The sequence below is a fragment of the Pristiophorus japonicus genome, unplaced genomic scaffold, assembly GCF_044704955.1.
Source record: "Pristiophorus japonicus isolate sPriJap1 unplaced genomic scaffold, sPriJap1.hap1 HAP1_SCAFFOLD_228, whole genome shotgun sequence".
Taxonomy (NCBI): domain Eukaryota; kingdom Metazoa; phylum Chordata; class Chondrichthyes; family Pristiophoridae; genus Pristiophorus; species Pristiophorus japonicus.
Window position 1 is genome coordinate 853542 of NW_027251994.1, and position 13185 is coordinate 866726.

The following is a 13185-nucleotide window of genomic DNA, read 5'->3' on the forward strand; positions in this document are numbered from 1 at the left end:
GCTTTTATACTCCATCCTCTTTGCAATAAAGGCCAAGATACCATTGGCCCTTCCTGATCACTTGCTGTACCTGCATACTAACCTTTTGTGTTTCATGCACAAGTACCCCCAGGTCCCGCTGTACTGCGGCACTTTGAAACTATGCGCCCTAGTTCTAGATTGTCCCACAAGGGGGAAACATCCTCTCTGCACCCACCCTGTCCAGCGCCCCCCCCCCGTGAGTATCTTGTATCTTGATTCAGCCCACTGGTCCTATTTCCCTGAACTTACCAGGACCCGATCCACGGCCCCTTTGAGCAAGGTGATCTCGGTCCCATAGACCAACAGGCGAACCATTCTGGTCCACGACACGGCCACATTGCCCCGGTTCTCGTTCTTTGCCTCCACCCTGTAGAACCGTAGTCCGGCGTCAGAGCTGCACAACTCGGACAGGACGTAGGTGCAAGTGCCTTGGAAATGGAACAGCTGTCCGTCGAACGTGTAGTAGTGCGGGTCTCCGAATATAGTGCAGGTCTTTGTAGACACGGCCTTGCAGGTGTAGACTTTTGAAGAGGAGGTACAGGTTTCGGAAGGGTCGCATGGTTCTGAGACACAATCCAGTGAGTTCCCCGAGACACATGTACACTTGGTTTGGCAGCTGGAGGTGGTCCAGAAGCTGTCATCCTGCCGAATAAATGTCCCTGCGAAAATAATACGGAGCGGTTACACCGATTGTCTGATCTTTAATCAGCTCACTGCAGTGACTGTTTCAACTAAGTGAGTGGGCAAAAATTTGGCAGACGGAAAACAGAGAGTCGGGATAAATGGTTCATTCTCGGGTTGGCAACCAGTGACCAGTGGGGTGCCACAGGGATCAGTGCTGGGACCCCAACTATTTACAATCTATATTAACGACTTGGAAGAAGGGACTGAGTGTAACGATACAAAGATGGGAGGAAAAGCAATGTGTGAGGAGGACACAAAAAATCTGCAAAAGGACATAGACAGGCTAAGTGAGTGGGCAAAAATCTGGCAGATGGAGTATAATGTGGGAAAGTGTGAGGTCATGCACTTTGGCAGAAAAAAAATCAAAGGGCAAGTTATTATTTAAATGGAGAAAGATTTCAAAGTGCCGCAGTACAGCAGGACCTGGGGGTTACTTGTGCATGAAACACAAAAGGTTAGTATGCAGGTACAGCAAGTGATCAGGAAGGCCAATGGTATCTTGGCCTTTATTACAAAGGGGATGGAGTATAAAAGCAGGGAAGTCTTGCTCCAGTTATACAGGGTATTGGTGAGGCCACACCTGGAGTACTGCGTGCAGTTTTGGTTTCCATATTTACGAAAGGATATACTTGCTTTGGAGGCAGTTCAGAGAAGGTTCACTCGGTTGATTCCGGGGATGAGGGGGTTGACTTATGAGGAAAGGTTGAGGAGGTTGGGCCTCTACTCATTGGAATTCAGAAGAATGAGAGGTGATCTTATCGAAACGTATCAGATTATGAGGGGGCTCGACAAGGTGGATGCAGAGAGGATGTTTCCACTGATGGGGGAGACTAGAACTAGGGGGCATGGTCTTAGAATAAGGGGCTGCCCATTTAAAACTGAGATGAGGAGGAATTTCTTCTCTCAGAGGGTTGTAAATCTGTGGAATTCTCTGCCCCAGAGAGCTGTGGAAGCTGGGACATTGAATATATTTAAGACAGAGATAGACAGTTTCTTAACTGATAAGGGAATAAGGGAGCGGGCAGGGAAGTGGAGTTGAGTCCATGATGGGATCAGCCATGATGGTATTAAATGGCGGAGCAGGCTCGAGGGGCCGAATGGCCCACTCCTGCTCCTATTTCTAAAGTTCTGATGTTCAGCTTGATGCTTAGTTGCGATGGAGAGCCTTTGGCGGTTGGTCAGACATTTGCTGTCTCACTTCCCATACCGCGGGAGCCTCTTATCAACAAGGGCAGACATTGATGATGAGATCCAACACCGCCTCCAGTGCACCAGTGCAGCCTTTAGTTGCCTGAGGAAAGGAGTGTTTGAAGACCAGACCCTCAAATCTACCACCAAGCTCATGGTCTTCAGGGCTGTAGTGATACCCGCCCTCCTGTATGACTCAAATTCATAGACCATGTACATTAGACACCTCAAGTCGCTGGAGAAATACCACCAACGCTGTCTCTGCAAGATCCTGCAAATCCCCTGGGAGGACAGATGCACCAACGTTAGCGTCCTCGACCAGGCCAACATCTCCAGCATCGAAGCACTGACCACACTCGACCAGCTCCGCTGGGCAGGGCCACATTGTCCGCATGTCCCCCAGACACGAGACTCCCCAAAGCGAGCGCTCTACTCGGAACTCCTTCACGGGCAAACGAGCCAAAGGTGGGCAGAGGAAACGTTACAAGGGACCACCCTCAAAGCCTCCCTGATAAAGTGCAACATCCCCACCCACACCTGGGAGTCCCTGGGCCAAAGACCAATCCGCCCTAAGTGGAGGAAGAGCATCCGGGAGGGCGCTGAGCACCTCGAGTCTCGTCGCCAAGAGCGTGCAGAAACCAAGCGCAGGCAGCGGAAGGAGCGTGCGGCAAACCTGTCCCACCCTCCCCTTCCCTCAACGTCTATCTGTCCCACCCTCCCCTTCCCTCAACGTCTATCTGTCCCACCCTCCCCTTCCCTCAACGTCTATCTGTCCCACCTGTGACAGGGACTGTGGTTCCCGTATTGGACTGTTCAGCCACCTCAGGACTCGTGTTAAGAGTGGAAGCAAGTCTTCCTTGGTTCAGGGGGGACTGCCTATGCTGGTGAAGGTAATATTACTAATTGAGTCGGGCGACACATTCCTACCATTGTAGAGGCAACCTCCCAGCACAGTGAACACGTCTGTCCTGAACACCCAGCGGCCTGGCTCATTCACGTTGCTCGTGGATTCGACATTGACTATCTCCGCTGTCTGCGATCCTGGAATGCTGAAATAATGGGTCGAGTCCCCACTGTTGAAACCAGCCTGTTCAGGGAACAGAAATAAGTCTTTTGGTGCAATTGTTTGTGAAACTGAGAGTATCCTTGCCGGACGGGTCCACAATGTCAGGGTTTTGTGAAGCTCACGTCGCCAGTTGTTAAGCTCATGATAAAGTAATGTGGCTGAGTACTGTAGACAATGAGTAAGTGTGACCTTAGCTGCTTTAAGTAAGCTCCAGAGTGTTGGTACAGCGTGGGAGGCCTGCTTATATACCGTGCTCCCAAGGGATGCTAGGATTCCTTGCAACTCCAACAGGTATGCCCTCTGGTGGCAGTATGATCCAGGTTGCCTCGGGTTGCAAACATAACAGGTTTACACACGTTCACAAAAGGCCACATGGTGTCTTGGTCTTTATTGCAAAGGGGATGGAGTATAAAAGCAGGGAAGTCTTGCTCCAGTTATACAGGGTATTGGTGAGGCCACACCTGGAGTACTGCGTGCAGTTTTGGTTTCCATATTTACGAAAGGATATACTTGCTTTGGAGGCAGTTCAGAGAAGGTTCACTCGGTTGATTCCGGGGATGAGGAGGTTGACTTATGAGGAAAGGTTGAGGAGGTTGGGCCTCTACTCATTGGAATTCAGAAGAATGAGAGGTGATCTTATGGAAACGTATCAGATTATGAGGGGGCTCGACAAGGTGGATGCAGAGAGGATGTTCCCACTGATGGGAGAGACTAGAACTAGGGGGCATGGTCTTAGAATAAGGGGCCGCCCATTTAAAACTGAGATGAGGAGGAATCTCTTCTCTCAGAGGGCAGTAACTTAAATCAAGTTAAGATTCTGTTGCCGGGGGTGACTATGCTCTCTAGTCCCTCCTGCACCCACCTCTCGTGGAAGGCCGCGAGCGTACCGGTGGACACCGCGTGCTCCATCTCCAGGGACACCCTGGCTCGGATGTAACCGCAGAAGAGAGGCAGGCAGTCTAGCTGAACGACCCCCTCGACCACCCGCTGCCTGGACCGGCCGATGGCCCCCTTGGGCGAGCGCAGGAGCAGTCCTACGAGGAGGCCCTTGGACCTGCCCCGCTCGCCAAGGGATTGATACAATCCCACCGAGCAGCTCCTGAATTGATTGGCCGGTGGGGAAAATGAATTCTCCAAGTCTGCACGAAGCCAGGACAACAAAGGGTCCCACAAGGCGTGCATTTTTGGAGAAGGGGACACTAAAGATAAGGAGTTATCTTTTGCCCTGTCGACTACGTGTGCAAATTGTGGACATCCAGAACCCATCACCACAAGCAGTCAAACGGATCGCCACAAACAACGGAACCGATCCAGACACATTAACGGTGTAAGGGAATAAAATATGGACATTAGAGTGGAGACAGACTGATGGTCAGGAATGGAGATACTGAAGGTAGTGAATTAATCTGACATGTAAAATGGTCCAGGTTAAACGGGCTTATCAATATTGGGAGGTTTTGAGCAATCAGGGGTTCCCCTGTATTCCGGTATGGATTGTAATATTGACTGATTATGTATAACCCGCTTATGTATGTAACGCAGGGAACCAGTAATGCCTGATGGTTAATGAACCATCTGTTGGGTTAATAGAAGAACATAAGAAATAGGAGCAGGAGACGGCCATTCGGCCCCTCGAGCCTGCTCCGCCATTTAATACCATCATGGCTGATCCGATCATGGACTCAGCTCCACTTCCCTGCCCGCCCCCTTATCCCCTTATCGGTTAAGAAACTGTCTATCTCCGCCTTAAATATATTCAATGTCCCGGCTTCCACAGCTCTCTGAGGCAGAGAATTCCACAGATTTACAACCCTCTGAGAGAAGAAATTCCTCCTCATCTCAGTTTTAAATGGGTGGCCCCTTATTCTAAGACCATGCCCCCTAGTTCTAGTCTCCCCCATCAGTGGGAACATCCTCTCTGCATCCACCTTGTCGAGCCCCCTCATAATCTGATACGTTTCCATAAGATCACCTCTCATTCTTCTGAACTCCAATGAGTAGAGGCCCAACCTCCTCAACCTTTCCTCATAAGTCAACCCCCTCATCCCCGGAATCAACCGAGTGAACCTTCTCTGAACTGCCTCCAAAGCAAGTATATCCTTTCGTAAATACGGAAACCAAAACTGCACGCAGTACTCCAGGTGTGGCCTCACCAATACCCTGTATAACTGGAGCAAGACTTCCCTGCTTTTATACTCCATCCCCTTTGCAATAAAGGCCAAGATACCATTGGCCTTCCTGATCACTTGCTGTACCTGCATACTAACCTTTTGTGTTTCATACACAAGTACCCCCAGGTCCTGCTGTACTGCGGCACTTTGCAATCTTTCTCCATTTAAATAATAACTTGCTCTTTGATTTTTTTTCTGCCAAAGTGCATGACCTCACACTTTCCCACATTATACTCCATCTGACAAATTTTTGCTCACTCACTTAGCCTATCTATATCCTTTTGCAGATTTTTTGTGTCCTCCTCACACATTGCTTTTCCTCCCATCTTTGTATCATCAGCAAACTTGTCTACGTTACACTCAGTCCCTTCTTCCAAGTGGTTAATATAGATTGTAAATAGCTGGGGTCCCAGCACTGATCCCTGCGACACCCCACTAGTTACTGGTTGCCAACCTGAGAATGAACCATTTATCCCGACTCTCTGTTTTCTGTTCGTTAGCCAATCCTCTATCCATGTTAATATATTACCCCCAACCCCGTGAACTTTTATCTTGTGCAGTAACCTTTTATGTGGCACCTTGTCAAATGTCTTCTGGAAGTCCAAATACACCACATCCACTGGTTCCCCTTTATCCATCCTGTTCGTTACATCCTCAAAGAATTCCAGCAAATTTGTCAAACATGATAAATCCTTCATAAATGCATGCTGACTCTGCCTGACCGAATTTTGCTTATGTATGTAAGGCACGCTCGTACACTCGCTTACATTGGGTGAAGAAGACGTTCGCAGCAATGCCTGATGGTTAATGAACTATCCGTTGGGTTAACATTAAAACAGACTCGTGGAAGCATACGTATTCAGTATTGAACAAGGAAACGAATACTTGGGAACATCGATTGTAGCCGCTTGCGAACGGGATGGTATTGACGGGTAGTTTTGACTAGGATTCTTTGGAGAGGGATAAGGAGACACCACCCTGGGAAACAAGGTCAATCAACACGTCACGAGGAACTGAGGCACAGTTACCACCACTCAGTAACACATTGCGGGGGGGTGACGTGTGATGGGAGATGGACGGATGGAAGGGGCACCAATCAGAGCCAGTCTGACAAGGGTCAACGAATCAATGTAACTTCGCTGATAGCAGTTGGCCAATGGGTGGTTTTGTAAGAGGGTGGCACACAGCGCAGGAAAGGTATAACTGTCATTGCAAACTGTTGTTCTGGGAAGTGTTCATGTTGGCCTTCATAGCGAGAGGATTTGAGTATAGGAGCAGGGAGGTCTTACTGCAGTTGTACAGGGCCTGAGTGAGGCCACACCTGGAATATTGTGTACAGTTTTGGTCTCCTAATCTAAGGAAGGACATTCTTGTTATTGAGGGAGTGCAGCGAAGGTTCACCAGACTGATTCCCGGGATGGCAGGACTGACATATGAAGAAAGACTGGATCGACTGGGCTTATATTCACTGGAATTTCAAAGAATGAGAGGAGATCTCATAGAAACATATAAAATTCTGACAGGACTGGACAGGTTAGATGCAGGAAGAATGTTCCCGATGTTGGGGAAGTCCAGAACCAGGGCTCACAGTCTAAGGATAAGGGATAAGCCATTTAGGACCGAGCTGAGGAGAAACTTCTTCACTCAGAGAATTGTGAACCTGTGGAATTCTCTACCACAGGTGCAGGAGTAGGCCATTCGGCCCTTCGAGCCTACACCGCCATTCAATAAGATAATGGCTGATCATTCCCTCAGTACCCCTTTCCTGCTTTCTCTCCATACCCCTTGATCCCCTTAGCCGTAAGGGCCACATTTAACTCCCTCTTGAATATATCCAATGAAGGTATGAGGAATGAATTGGATATGATAGATTGGGAAGATTCATTAAAAGGCATGATGGTGGAGAGGCAATGGTTATATTGAATGGTGGTGCAGGCTCGAAGGTCCGAATGGCCTACTCCTGCCCCTATTTTCTATGTTTCTATGTCTTCGGTCAATTCTCTCAGAAGTCTAGTTCTGTAGTTTTCAGTTAGTTTTTGCCTAATAAAACTGACAGTTGGGTTAAGCCTAAACTGCATCACGTGTCGTGCTTTTTCCTGTAATTCCCGAGGCCGACAAATCAAGCTAGGGCGGAGAACAGACACCCGACAACATGACCGAAATGTTCAGGCCACTGAGGGGAGGAGAAGGGCCAAACCCTGAGGAATTAATAATAATACTGTGGCAGATGAATTCCTGGAGTGTGTACGAGATGTTTTTTTTAGACTTGTACGTTGAGGAGCCGACGTGGGAACAGGCTATCCTAGATTGGGTATTGTGTAATGAGAAGGGGTTAATTAACAGTCTTGTTGTGTGGGGAACTTTAGGGAAGAGTGACCATAACATGACTGAATTCTTTATTAAGTTGGAAAGTGAAGTAGTCCAATCCGAAACTAGATTCCGAAAGCTAAACAAAGGGAACTACAAAGGTATGAGGAATGAATTGGCGATGATAGATTGGGAAGATTCATTAATGGTGGATAGGCAATGGCTAATATTTAAGGAACGAATGCATGAATTGCAACAGTTATACATTCCTTTCTGGCGTTAAAACCAGGGAAAGTGCCCAACCATGGCCAACAGAAGATTGGGTTGAACAGACTGGATGTGGGGAGGATGTTTCCCGGGGCTGGGAAGTCTAGAACAAGGGGTCACAGTCTCAGGATACGGGGTAGGAAATTTAGGACCGGGATGAGGAGAAACGTTCTCACTCAGAGGGTGGTGAACCTGTGGAATTCTCTACCACAGGAGGCTGTGGAGGGCAAGTCACTGAATATATTTAAGAGGGAGATAGATAGATTTCGAGACACAAAAGGCATCAAGGGGTATGGGGAGAAAGTGGGAATATGGTGTTGAGATAGAGGATCAGCCATGATCATATTGAACGGTGCAGGCTCGAGGGGCCGAATGGCCTACTCCTGCTCCTATTTTCGATGTTTCTATGTTCCTTACCTGTGCTGGCGTCCCACCGAGACCGGTCTGAGCATCACCACCACTTGCCTCCCCTGTTGTCCATTGAATATTTCCGTAGTTCAGTAAAATGAAGGACTGAAATCTATCGGTGATGAGAACCGCCTGGAAACTATTCACCTACAGGATGCAAACAAGGCCGGCATTGAATAAACGGAGCGATTTATCAGAGCAGTCAAGATAACGTCACACAATCAGCTAGCTGTTAACGCATAGAACACAGAAACCATCTTAGGAACTCCCTCACTTATTTCCACGCCAAAAGGGATGAGTTCCCAGGTGTTTCAATGAAGGACCGAATATTCCAGGTCCCGAACTACATTCTGAAGATGCCTGTGCGTGGAGTTTTAGCATGTGGCGGCCATTGCACACCAGCCAACACAGAAAATGCTGGAAATCTCAACGTTCGGACAGCACCTGTGGAGAGTAAGCATCCTCATCATCGGCAGTCCCTCGGAATCGAGGAAGACATGCTTCCACTCTTAACACGAGTCCTGAGGTGGCTGAACAGTCCAATACGGGAACCACAGTCCCTGTCACAGGTGGGACAGATAGACGTTGAGGGAAGGGGAGGGTGGGACAGATAGACGTTGAGGGAAGGGGAGGGTGGGACAGACAGTGGTTGAGGGAAGGGGAGGGTGGGACTGGTTTGCCGCACGCTCCTTCCGCTGCCTGCGCTTGGTTTCTGCACGCTCTCGGCGACGAGACTCGAGGTGCTCAGCGCCCTCCCGGATGCACTTCCTCCACTTAGGGCGGACTGGTCTTTGGGCCAGGGACTCCCAGGTGTGGGTGGGGATGTTGCACTGTATGAGGGAGGCTTTGAGGGTGGTCCCTTGTAACGTTTCCTCTGCCCACCTTTGGCTCGTTTGCCGTGAAGGAGCTCCGCGTAGAGCGCTTGCTTTGGGAGTCTCGCGTCTGACAAACGACGTACAATATGAAGGTCATACCTTTGTGGACAGGGATCCATAGTAGCTAACTCTATCCCAAGTGGCCACAAATATCCATCGGGCTTGGAAATTGAGCCCAGACATGTATCTGTTGACGTCAGCCGTGGCCCTTTGGAGTAACACCGCGTCTGTGGTTTCCCGGTAATAAATCTCTCCTCCTATGCTGATGTCCACATCTGCCCAGAATGGAGCAATAAAGGCACGGCCATCGGAGAGAGGGAATGCATCGGATGTGAACTGTGACACTGTAGCTCCGAATGAGACAACACCATTGTTGTTCACCTGGGGGTACAAAAGCAGAACAAACGGTTGGCAAAGACTGAGGATCCCACCCATTTAAAACTGAGATGAGGAGGAATTTCTTCTCTGAGAGGGTTGTAAATCTGTGGAATTCTCTGCCCCAGAGAGCTGTGGAGGCCGGGACATTGAATATATTTAAGGTGGAGATAGACAGATTTTTGAGCGATAAGGGAGTGAAGGGTTATGGGGAGCGGGCGGGGAAGTGGAGCTGAGTCCATGATCGGATCAGCCATGATGGTATTAAATGGCGGAGCAGGCTCGAGGGGCCGAATGGCCGACTCCTGCTCCTGTTTCTGATGATAGGCTGTTTTCTTTGGAACAGAGGAGGCTGAGGGGAGACCTGATTGAGGTGTATAAAATGATGAGGGGCCTGGATAGAGTGGATAGGACGGACCTGTTTCCCTCGGCAGAGGGGTCAACAACCAGGGGGCACGGATTGAAAGTAATTGGGGGGAGGTTTAGAGGGGGTTTGAGGGGAAATGTCTTCACCCAGAGGGTGGTGGGGGTCTGGGGGGGAACTCACTGCCTGAAAGGGGGGTAGAGGCAGAAACCCTCACCACATTTGGATGTACACTTGAAGTGCTGTAACCTGCAGGGCTACGGACCCAGAGCTGGAAAGTGGGATTGGGCTGGGTAGCTCTTGGTCGGCCGGCACAACACGGACACGATGGGCCGAATGGCCTCCTCCCTCGCAGTAAATGGCTGTGACTCTGTGATTTTGATGAAAACACACCCCTGTCCAGGGGGACATGAAATACACTTACGTATAAGGATGTCTGTGACGCTTCGAAGAACGGGAAACTGGTTGAAATGGATATTTCAGGGGATCCACCATCGTCCTCCTTCGGATTCATTGTATCGCCAGTTTCGTTGCCGAATGGATAGAACAGGTCGCCTGTAAACCCAGAACAAATGCATTGCAAAAATTGGCTTCAACCTGAGCATGGTCCTCGCTGGGGGCAGCGTTACTTTGGGCAGGAGCGAGGTCCAGAAGGCAAATCTATCTGTCTGGCTGTCGAATGTAGTGGTGGACAAAGTGAACGCAATTAATGCTCATGGGACAGGAACTTGCTCAAATGTCTGAAGTCCCAGGGGGGGCCAATCTTCACTTTTACCCCAGTCTCTCTCTCTCTCTGTCCCTCTCTCTCTCTCTCTCTCTCTGTCTGTCTCTCTCTCTCTCACTCTCTCTCTGTCTCTGTCCCTCTCTCTCTCTCTCTCTCTCTGTCTCTCTCTCTCCCTGTCTCTCTCTGTCTCTCTCTCTCTTTGTCTGTCTGTCTCTCTCTGTCTCTCTCTCTTTCTGTCTCTCTGCCTCTGCCTCTTGCTCTATCTCTATCTATCTCTCTCTCTCTATCTGTTTAATTCTCTCTATGACTATCTATCTGTTTCTACCACTCACTTTCTTATTAATCTGTTTCTCTATATATCTGTTTCTATCTCTCTCTCTATCTCGCTCTCTATCTCTCTCTCTCTCTCCATCTCTTTCTATCTCTCTCTCTACCTATCCCTCTGTCTCTCTTAAGTACATAAGAACATAAGAAATAGGAGCAGGAGTCGGCCATTCGGCCCCTCAAGCCTGCTCCGCCATTTAATACGATCATGGCTGATCCGATCATGGACTCAGCTCCACTTTCCCGCCTGCTCCCCATAACCCTTCACTCCCTTATCGCTCAAAAATCTGTCAATCTCCACCTTAAATATATTCAATGTCCCAGCCTCCACAGCTCTCTGGGGCAGGGAATTCCACAGATTTACAACCCTCAGAGAGAAGAAATTCCTCCTCAACTCAGTTTTAAATGGGCGACCCCTTATTCTGAGACTGTGCCCCCTAGTTCTAGATTCCCCCACGAGGGGAAACATCTTCTCTGCATCTACCCTGTCCAGCCCCCTCAGAATCTTACACGTTTCAGTAAGATCACCTCTCATTCTTCTAAACTCCAATGAGTAGAGGCCCAACCTGCTCAACCTTTCCTCATAAGACAACTCCCTCATCTCAGGAATTAACCGAGTGAACCTTCTCTGAACTGCCTCCAAAGCAAGTATATCCTTCCTTAAATACGGAGACCAAAACTGCACGCAGTACTCCAGGTGTGGCCTCACCAATACCCTGTATAACTGGAGCAAGACTTCCCTGCTTTTATACGCTCCCTTCTATCACCCTTTCTCCATCTCTCCCCCCATTGGCTGCCTGCATCGTTCAGTCCATTCTCTCGGTCTAGCACTTCTCCAACCTGCGTGCAGTTCTGGTTTCCATATTTACGAAAGGATATACTTGCTTTGGAGGCAGTTCAGAGAAGGTTCACTCGGTTGATTCCGGGGATGAGGGGGTTGACTTATGAGGAAAGGTTGAGGAGGTTGGGCCTCTACTCATTGGAATTCAGAAGAATGAGAGGTGATCTTATCAAAACGTATCAGATTATGAGGGGGCTCGACAAGGTGGATGCAGAGAGGATGTTTCCACTGATGGGGGAGACTAGAACTAGGGGGCATGGTCTTAGAATAAGGGGCCGCCCATTTAAAACTGAGATGAGGAGGAATTTCTTCTCTCAGAGGGTTGTAAATCTGTGGAATTCGCTGCCTCAGAGAGCTGTGGAAGCCGGGACATTGAATATATTTAAGGCAGAGATAGACAGTTTCTTAACCGATAAGGGGATAAGGGAGCGGGCGGGGAAGTGGAGCTGAGTCCATGATCGGATCAGCCATGATGGTATTAAATGGCGGAGCAGGCTCAAGGGGCCGAATGGCCGACTCCTGCTCCTATTTCTGATGTTCTTATGTAACCTCTCCTGCTCTCTCGCCCCACTCTTTGTCCCACCAGTGCCTGGCTGTGTCCCGTGTACTGAGCAGTTATCAGTCCAACGCACCACTTTGCTCTCTGCTCTGATCATATCCGTGTAAGAATTCGGTGAAAACAATCCCTTTGGACCTTGTTGGACATTGCTACTCTATTCAATGTACAGCAGAAGAGTTGGCCTAGGAACTGGTCCAAAAATACATAACTTGAATACACATCAGCTGGGAATGGGAATGGCTGAAAGCAGGAACATCATGGTTGATGGGCGACTTTTGACGTGGAATGGGAACCCATCAGTGAGGCATTAAGTAAAGTGGCTGGGGCTTCAGGCCATCGAAAGACAAAGAGAAGCTATTCGACCACAGACTTGTCAGAGCCACACATCGAGGTACAGCCCAGTTGACAAAGGAACAAGCGAGAGACTTGCATTTTGCTTTTGAGTTGCGCGGCCACAAGGGGAAGGACAGCTGGACTTTTGGCGCGAGAAAACGTATTTGTGCAAGTATAAGAGAGGCAGTTTGGGCTGCCATCTCTCTCTCTCTCTCCCCTCTTCTACGCCTGCTTGCAACACACAAGGACTGAGCTCTCCGTCTGGGAACGGAGGGAAGAAACACCAGAGAGCCTCGCTAACTGCGACTGGGAAGCTGACCTTGAGACTGGGCGTGAAGGCCCAGAAGGTACGCCTCATCGGGAGAAGCAGCGAGTGAGCCAGAGGGGTAATTGGCGAGCATTTATCCCAGCCCACGCACCTTTAAGAGCACCGCATAGTGTGAAAGAGTGTTGTGTGTCCCAACCAAGCCTTAGGGGTTTTAGTGGGCAGGTTTTTGCAAGCATCATAAGCGGACACACATTCTGTTGGACAGATCCAGTGGTGCAATTTTGAATCTGAGCAGGGGTGGTTTAGACGTGGGTACTTCGCGTTAGGGGCCTGGTTAGATGGGCCAGACTGTGTTGTACTGTGTTTGTATTACACTACCAGGGTATGTTTTACAGGGTGCAGGTGTGTGC

At 49.2% G+C, this 13185-nt stretch overlaps 1 protein-coding gene across 1 annotated transcript in view; it reads right to left on the bottom strand.

Moving 5' to 3' along the window:
• Positions 1-13185, bottom strand: part of LOC139245654 (IgGFc-binding protein-like) — a 184758-nt gene that overhangs the window by 126101 nt on the left and 45472 nt on the right. The window contains exons 4-8 of the mRNA XM_070871233.1: positions 10151-10281; positions 9087-9368; positions 8122-8259; positions 2821-2980; positions 271-680 (exon numbers count right to left, since the gene is read on the bottom strand). Coding sequence (XP_070727334.1) covers positions 271-680; positions 2821-2980; positions 8122-8259; positions 9087-9368; positions 10151-10281 — 1121 coding nt within the window. The remainder of the gene's footprint in view (positions 1-270; positions 681-2820; positions 2981-8121; positions 8260-9086; positions 9369-10150; positions 10282-13185) is intronic.